This window comes from Etheostoma spectabile, chromosome 10 (genome assembly GCF_008692095.1).
Source record: "Etheostoma spectabile isolate EspeVRDwgs_2016 chromosome 10, UIUC_Espe_1.0, whole genome shotgun sequence".
Lineage (NCBI taxonomy): Eukaryota > Metazoa > Chordata > Actinopteri > Perciformes > Percidae > Etheostoma > Etheostoma spectabile.
In genome coordinates this window covers 129,269-138,177 of record NC_045742.1, presented here as the reverse complement: position 1 = coordinate 138,177, position 8,909 = coordinate 129,269, and the positions used below count along the sequence as shown (strand labels likewise).

At 38.8% G+C, this 8,909-nt stretch overlaps 1 protein-coding gene across 2 annotated transcripts; it reads left to right on the top strand.

Moving 5' to 3' along the window:
- The first annotated feature begins 5,217 nt into the window (after positions 1 to 5,217).
- il12ba (interleukin 12Ba) lies at positions 5,218 to 8,367 on the top strand. Of its 2 annotated transcripts, XM_032528567.1 has the most exons (8): positions 5,218 to 5,396; positions 5,976 to 6,066; positions 6,142 to 6,426; positions 6,540 to 6,645; positions 6,965 to 7,197; positions 7,334 to 7,506; positions 7,663 to 7,784; positions 8,287 to 8,367. In XM_032528567.1, the coding sequence occupies exons 1-8, from the start codon at positions 5,343 to 5,345 to the stop codon at positions 8,330 to 8,332; spliced, it is 1,110 nt and encodes a 369-aa protein (XP_032384458.1). In that variant the 5' UTR covers positions 5,218 to 5,342; the 3' UTR covers positions 8,333 to 8,367. The 2 variants fall into 2 exon arrangements, with proteins under 2 accessions (XP_032384458.1, XP_032384456.1); XM_032528565.1 differs by lacking the exon at positions 8,287 to 8,367 and having other exon boundaries at positions 7,663 to 8,250.
- The last annotated feature ends 542 nt before the right edge of the window (positions 8,368 to 8,909 follow it).

Below are 8,909 nucleotides of genomic sequence, written 5' to 3'. Positions count from 1 at the left end.
AAAAAGAATCACTTAATGGAAGCGGTCTTAGTAGAACTGACCAGACATTAATGTTCTCTTTGACTGTCTGTCATCCATCATAATCATGACTGGACATGCAAAAAATATGTCAATGTATTACCTTGCACATAACAGGACAGATTAGCCTATTTGTCTCACACATGGCTGGCTTTGCTTTGTGCTGTTAAAGGCCGAGGAGAGGCCCTATGCAAATGATCAGAATTAGCAGCACTGTGGCCTCACAGCAACAAGGAACCTGGCTCCGCTTTTAAAACCTGTTCCCCTCCCTCTCCACCAGGCTGATGTGTGGGAAGCATCTGGTGCCAGGTGCTACACATTGGTGGTGTTAGAGAGTAGTCCTAAGCCCTATATTGATGTCATTTATTATTATTATTATTATTATTAATATCCCACTATAAGGACACCAGAACAGAAAGAAAGACATAAATTCCAGAGTAAAATGAAAATAGAGTTTTTGTAGAGCTTTGAGATAACAGCCGGTGTAAGTTGGAGTCTTTCAGAGCAGATCCAGCCAGTTCATTTGGCCAGCTGTAGTCATTGTTACGGGCAGTTTCTGAAAAAAACACTTACAGGGAAATGATCAGTGAGTCACTTAGCTTCTTTTTCCTCTTTGGTTTTATGTGTAAGTACACACACACACACACACACACACACACACACACACAGGCAAAAGTCAGTGACCTCATGAGACAGTCTGATAAATTTATCAGACAGAAACAATATATTGTGCTTGAACCAGCTCCGTTTTTATGTTGCAGTACCACCCACAAATTGAGTCAAAAAGAAAGCTATATCCCACACACCCTGGGCTCTTTGAATGGGAAATTCTTCTTCTTTGGAATAAAGAAGTACATTCAGAGTTTAAATATATTGGCCCCAGATTCACTCCTGCACATTTTAATATCCAGCCTTGGCTAAACCGGTAATAATCCCAAGTGTTATAGTAATATAAGGAATAACAATTGCTCTCTTTTATATGGATTTGGACAAATTGTCATTATTTGAATTTACACACGTTTGAAAGGGAGGACTGTGACTAAGAACTTTGTTCTTGTCTGTGTCCCCACCCCTCCTCTTCAAACTAAGGCAATCCACAAATACCAATCACGGTGATAATATTTCATAAAATATCAACCATGGGGTAATGAATACCTCTCCCTTGTGTCTTTACAACAAAGCCGTCAATGTGCACTTTGCCTTACTTATCTCTTGCTTCTCAATGCACAATAAGAAAATCAATGCCGTAAACATTTTCTAGTATCACTGGATTCTTCAATTGATTGCTCATGTCCTCCTCTCTTTTCTATTGAGAGAACTGTCAATTCGTCTCGAGAATCCTGGCATAAAAAGAAAAACACAAAGGCCATCTTTGTAAAGCCAAACCATCAGGCCATTTAAATGACATTGATCTGTTAAAAGCTTCATCCCTCTATTTTGTATTTGTATCTATATTTCCCTCACTAATGAGTTTTTGGTTTGAAAATTGTGATAAAACTTAAAGAAATGGAACTTATTTTCCTCCAATAGCAAAAGAAACGTTGTAGGTAGTCTGTGAAAAGGTTACATAATGCCTTAAATAAAAAATAAAAATAAAAAAATCCCTCCACCAACCACTTCTCTCCAGCCGGCTACCCCTCACTGACCCAGTTCTTCTGAGAGAGGACGATAAACGGTGCGGCACCAGCCAATACTTCCCTGAGAGAGGACGATAGAGACTGTAGGATGCTGCTTGTTCCATTAATTACTCTTGAAGCAATGAAAATCACATTAAACTTTGGAACTCACTTATTTACTCTGAAACATGCTTTGGTATTTGTTTGCCTGTGCTGGACAGCCTTGAAAAAAGAGTTACTGATTAAATAGGCACATTTAATAAGAATTAAGATCATTTATTGACTAAGGAACCGTCTGTTGGGGAAAGTGCCAACTTTCTTTATTGTTGGGGAGGTCAAATATGCAATGTGCAAAAGAAGACAGGGCCATTTAATAGAGTCGATGAATGCCTCCACTTGTCAAATCTGTCATACAGAGGACACAGGGGATACTCTATAATTAGCAATTATTTAAGGTGACATGCAAGGTAAATGGGCAAGGTTGTTTGTATTTTACAAACATATACTATGAGGGTGTATTCTGAGTGTTGTAGGTCCGGCTGTTTTATTCACTGTCCATACAAAACGTAATGCTCTATTTAATGGGAGGCTAAATAAACAGCGTAATTGAGAGCCAGGATGTGCAGGTGCCCTACAAGAAGTCAGGCAACAGAGGATAAAGAGTAGGAGGAGGAATGGATGGATGGGTCCAAATACGTAGGACTTTCACTGAAGCCCGCTGTGCGTGTCCCATGTGAAAGCAAAAGTCAACATTTATTTATTATTATTGACTTACTGTAGTTACGTAACGTACGTACTTTACTAACATCCCGTACGTAAGTCAAGTAACAACATACACATTGTTACCGTAACCATATAGTTTTCTTAATTGCTCGGAATGCTGGACATTAAGTGGATGATAAAAAATTGGGCATGACTTCAAATAAGATATCATACAAGCCATTATGAAATGTCACGATTTGCATGAACGCATATACAGAAACACATGCATGCACGCACGCATGTACGCACAAATGCACTCATACACACACACACACGTACAAAATAAACTTCAAAAAAGCCTGCCAAGACAAATTGAATGCCAGTGAGGTCTTTCCATACTGAAAAATAAATCTGTTTTGGCTCAGAATCACAAAGAGCTCTGTTAATAATAGAGGAGCCGTAGACCAGGGTGCAGAATCCACCACTTTATAGGATGTGACCTTTCTGTACCTCCATCGACTCATTTTCTAATCTCTCATTCTCTAACCCCCCCCCCCCCCCCCCCCCCACCCAACACACACACACACACCACACACACACACACAAACACACACACCTCATCCTTACTGTGATCTCTTTTTTTCTTTGTTTCCTGACTTTCAATCACACAGATGAGATCATTGCACTGATTTCTTTCCAGCTGTTTTGGTTTGGCATCTAGGAGACATTCCAGTGCAGAGCCACAGATCACAGGCCAACACAGAGCCTCTTGCACAGCCGTGTAATTCTCAGCAGCTGCTGGCATCTAGTTTTGACACTTGAGCAATAAGGACACCAGCCGAACTTCATTTAATCTGAATCTGTACAAACACAAAGTGCAAGTTCTACCTTATTATCTACAATAGTATTACATGTGAGATGTTTTTATACTTTTGCGTGGCTCGTGCTGACTGCATAACTGATCAAATAACAATAATGATTATTTTCTGAAGTATTACTATAATTGATTAAACAGCTTTTCATTTCAAATGGAAACCATAATGAGATCATGCACTCACCTGTAACCCCGTGGGGACATCTAGTGGCCAGACAGAAACACTACACAGAAGATTCTACAAAAACCTATTGTCAAACATAATGTGTAAAAATAGTAATTTTCTGTGGAGGTCTTCTGAAATATGCAAACAGTACAACATCATGTTTATGAGCAATTTTTATAAATAAGAAAAAGTTTATTAATTTCATACACAAATCCTCAGCTGATCCTTTGCAACATTGTTGCTTTAATTCAAGAAAAAGAAAATAACAAATGCCAGTGATTGAGCAGAAGATAGATCATACGTAAAAACATGCATATAAAATATAAAGGAAAAGGAGAGTCATAATGATATAATGTTCTATTTGAGCTCTGACTTGCTAAATCAAGCCAACCACAAACAGTCATGAGACCGAGACCAAAAGATAACATAGTAATATGTAGGTAATCAGTGATCACTGTACCTGAAAATATTTTGTGGTATAATCGACCACAATCATTACACAAATCCGTTTTGGGTAGTAATTAGTAGTTTGTTTGTGTTTACAGTGTTGCAAGTCTAAAGAGAGCTGAAATGACTACTACACAGGAAAGTACAGAGACTTAAAAAAATCCCCCCTTGCCTCCAAAACCACAAACCAAACAGAGATTTGGGTAAGTTAAAAATGGTTAAATCTAACTTCTCCAATTACTAAGAGAGCGCAATTCTTTTAAAGGTCCCATGGCATGAAAATGCCACTTTATGACGTTTTTTTAACATTAATACACTGTCCCCAGGCCTGCCTATGGCCCCCAGTGGCTAGAAATGGTGATAGGTGTAAATCGAGTTATGGGTATCCTGCTCTGCCTTTGAGAAAATGAAAGCTCAGAAGGGCCCATCTGGAATCTTCCTCCTTATGAGGTCATGAGGAGCAAGGTTACCTAAGACTTCACATGCGGTTATTGGGGACCACAGAAGTCTATATAAAAGAGACTTCAGATACAGTATTAGGGGACCACTAAGGTCTATATAAAAGAGACTTCAGATACAGTATTAGGGGACCACTAAGGTCTATATAAAAGAGACTTCAGATACAGTATTAGGGGACCACTAAGGTCTATATAAAGAGACTTCAGATACAGTATTAGGGGACCACTAAGGTCTATATAAAGAGACTTCAGATACAGTATTAGGGGACCACTAAGGTCTATATAAAGAGACTTCAGATACAGTATTAGGGGACCACTAAGGTCTATATAAAAGAGACTTCAGATACAGTATTAGGGGGACCACCAAGGTCTATATAAAAACATTCAAAAAGCACCATGTCGTAGGACCTTTACACCCTTTGAACCTGTCATTGTTGGTCCTCTGTCAGTAACAGACAAGTTTGCAAACTCTGACTTGATGCGCTAAAACTGATTTAGAAGGGCTGAGATGAAATGAGCCTAAAGGGTCCAAAATCGCAGTCGAAATCAAGTATAACACAAATGGAAAATATGGAAGTATTAATTATGTTTTTTCTGTTCTCATAGATGTTATAACATAACAACGTTGTAAAAATATATTTCAAATGTTTCTTTTTAAAATATTTGAAGAAGAAAGACTGAAACATTTTTGACAGACCAATATGGCAGTGGAGATTTGTTTTTGATGTAACAGTGTGTGTCTGATGTGATGCAACACAGTGACGTAGCACACATGTATCAGGTATTTTTATATTGCAAGTAATCATGTCAGTGCATTTCCATTGTGATATGGAAACATTAGGGTGTGTTGTGGGAATTATGACAGCCCCTACTGCCATTGTTTCTCAGACAAAAAGCTGAAGGTCCAAGCAATATATCATCAGAGAGAGTAAAAAAGAAGTTAAGTGAGGCAGTGGAAGTGAGTAAAGGGATGCTGAATACATCTGTCCGTACAGACGACTGGCTGGAAAGTGAAGTTCCTCTGGAATTTTTTATAGTCAATATGGGGAAGTTTGGCCAGCATGTCGGACATAAAGGTCGCCTGGAACCGCAGAGTTAGAGAGATGGAAGCCAAGGTAAGAGGGCTTTTGATTAATTTTTCAAGTTGTTAGTTGTTTAACTTTAGTTTAAAAAAATAAAAATAAAAGATGCAAGAGGAATCCATTATAAACCGCAAAATAACTGAACCATATGTAGTTGCAGTTTTAAAATGAAAAAATAGAAAGGGGAATGTAAATAAACATGTAGTATGTGCACTTGATCTGGATGTTTTCAGAATACCATGATGGAAACATGTTGTCAGTATCATGAAAACATGACAATCTTCTGTTATGTAGACATACTGTAGGTAGGGGCTCCTCGTAACTTTGGTGAAGGGTTCTGAGTTGATTTAGATCAGATTGATGCGAGTGTGATTTAAGGCAACACTTTCAGTTCAGATTTTCTATTTCTTTATTTTGGTTTGATTTATTATTTAGCTATTATTTACATACTTTATCTGTTATTTTATACATTTACTAATTACAATATTAATTGATTGCTTTTTTGTATCATTACCTCAAGATGTTATGTCTTTGTCCCATTAGAGAGTCCCCTGTGCTCTCTTTCTGTCAAAATCTCACTTTCTCCCTCTCTGTCTTCTCTGTGTCATTCAGATGACGGTGTTTGTCTGTTGTCTGTTTGTCTGGGCATTTCTGCAAGTCAGTCATCAAAATCCAACAAACCACTGGACTCTGCTGCCCCACAGTATGTTTCATCTCTCTGAAAACATTACTCATTCCAAGTTTAAATATTCTTTCTAAACCACTTTTAATCTTTTAGTTCTGGTTGTGGAGGTGGACGGCACGGAGGGCCAGCAGCCCCTGAGCTGCCTGGAGCTACCAGACGAGCTCATGAGAAGAGACATAAAAAATGGGGACATTTTTTGGAAAAAGAACGGGTGGGAGGAAGAACAGAGGGGAAACATATATCTGTTGCAGCTAGAAGAAAGCTTAGGAGGGGGAAACTACACTTGCCACAGCAAGGATGGATCACTCCTCAATTACACCGTGGTTCTGATCCAAGAGGTCGAAGCCAACAGGAGAATTCTTACCAAAAGTGACAAGGGTACTGTCTCATTTAAATGTTCCAAATCAGCTAGATATGGAGATGTGTTTAATCATCTTGTTAGTTTTTTGATGTTCCCCATCTCTGCATCTTTATGCTACTTCTCTCATTAGAAGGTTATTTAAAGTGTTCCGCTCAAAACTACAACGGGGAGTTCCACTGCTCGTGGACCTGGCACAGCAGTCGCGTTGGCAAAGTAGCATTCATCAATGTTCAACGGTAAGCTCTCAATCTGCCGAAATGTTTTCTCGCTCACTCTCCAACAATAACAGTGTTCAGACTCATGTCAGAGCTGAGACTACACAGTGACATAATAAAGTACTTTTTTCATGTCATTTAGGGATCAAGGTCCTGTCTTGGGATCAGATTCCATGTAAAAATAATACAGCTGTTAAAGCTCCTGAGTTATATATGTTTTTCTCCTTCAACTGTTTGCCCATGATAAGTTGTTACAGCTCCTCCATTAAAATCAAAGCAAAACTACAAAATCAGTGTGTTGTCGCAATAAAAAGTAAAATATGTATGCTTTTTAATACAGTGTATCTGACACCCAGTGTTCTGTGGATGAAAGCGGCCAGCATTGGACATGCTCTTCAGGTCAGAGTAACTTCAGCTGTTCAGTAGACGACAGCGGACACAGGATCGTGTGCCTGGAGGAGCAGCACTGCCCCTATGCCGAGGAGAGCCAGCAGATCCACATCACCGTCTACCTGAGGACGGAGCACTTCCTGCTGGAGATCTACTCTAAACGCTTTTACCTGTCAGAGATAGGTGAGACATCTCTGTGACATTTTTATTTTTCTGCACACAATACAGCATTTTCTTTCATCTGTTTGTATTTCTCTCTGTTCCTGTCTCTGTTCTGTCTTCATCTACATCTCATCTTTTGCTCTCCCCCCCTCAATAGTGAAACCCGACAAGGTGAGCATTGGTAAAGTCAACACTACGATGATAGAGTGGAGTTACCCAACCTCCTGGAGCAGCCCCTACTCCTACTTCCCTCTCATTTTCGAGATTGCACAGCTCAGGCGGCGATGTAAAAAGTGTGACAACCCATGCCCTGACTCAAAAGCCACTAAGGTAAGAGGGGGGTAGTGAATTGAACTGTGGAGTGAAAATAATAAAGACATGTCGCTAAAAATAATTAAATGTCAGATGAAGGGAAATCCCACAAACCATGATAGAAATACACATGCAAAAAGATGTGATTTCATATGTGCTATTTTTATTTCTCAGACCTGGACCGTTCCCTCTACCAACATTTGTCAGTTTGAAGTCAAGCACAAGGTTAAGGCTGTCTGTGTCCGGGCTAAGGATGCTCTCTGTAACTCCAAATGGAGCGAGTGGAGCTATATCAGATTAGTTCCTCCCCGTCGTGTGAGGTTAGAGCATTTATTCCCCCTATAATACCTATCAGTTCTTCTCAGTGTTTTCCCCCTTCTGCCAGTCACTGACTCCCCCCCCCCCGTGGTTAGGGTTAGACCAACCAAACCAAACTGTGTACAAATGTTCTCAGTAGCTTTAATTCTCTGCCAGATTGTCTGTAGAAAAAAGATGTTTTCACTACTTTCTCTTGTGTGTTTTGATGCCAAATATTCTAAAAAAACAAATGGGTACATGACGGTGATAAAATGGGAGAATGTATTTTACTCTTTATTACAAGTTTACATGATTTTGCTCTCATTAAGAGACTGTTTTACATAGTAACCCTTTTGACAGCATCAAGCTAAAACTCAGGAACTGGCAAGATGTAAGTTCTAACAAGTGCTAAATTAAACCATTTTACTTGATTGTTTGAAAGAAATTGTAAAATAAGAGTTGTTTCAACCTCATTTCCTAATGTACTATATTCCAGTACAGATTGAGGAGACACAAGAAGAACAAACGTCAGCAAAGCAAGACATGAGTTTAACAGAAGAAAGAGAATCTCTTAAAATGTTATGTTTAGTTAACTGCTTTTATATATTTATAGTCATTTTATCTTGTATCGAGCTGCTTGTAAATGTTAATATTCTTAATGGTAATTGAAGAAATAAAATATTGAATACATTCTTTTTTGTTTGTGTCCTTTGTTTCACGGTTACAATCAGCAGCTTCATCCTTGCCTCAGCCATAATTAGAAGAAGTGATGTTTAGACTTGAAAGAGAACATTGTCTTTATTAAAACTTTGGACAGAGTTTTTATACCACAGTTTTTATCACTTTTAACAAGGCCTTTATTAGAGAAGAGAAACAAGCAAAAAATAGCTGTTTCTATATGACCAATAAACAAAGGGTTTTAATGTCATCAGCTGCTCAGAGTGTTAAGACTTGTCCCTAAGTGAGAGTGTGGCTTTTGGTGGAAACTCCCAGTTCCCAAACTGTTGTTTAGCTTTGGACTGTGTCTGTTGCCTGTTTTCTGGAGGAAGACCTGGAACAGTTGGTATTTCCTCTATTGCCTGTCATGAGAGACACATCTAGTTTAGTGTTGTTTTGTGCCTCTC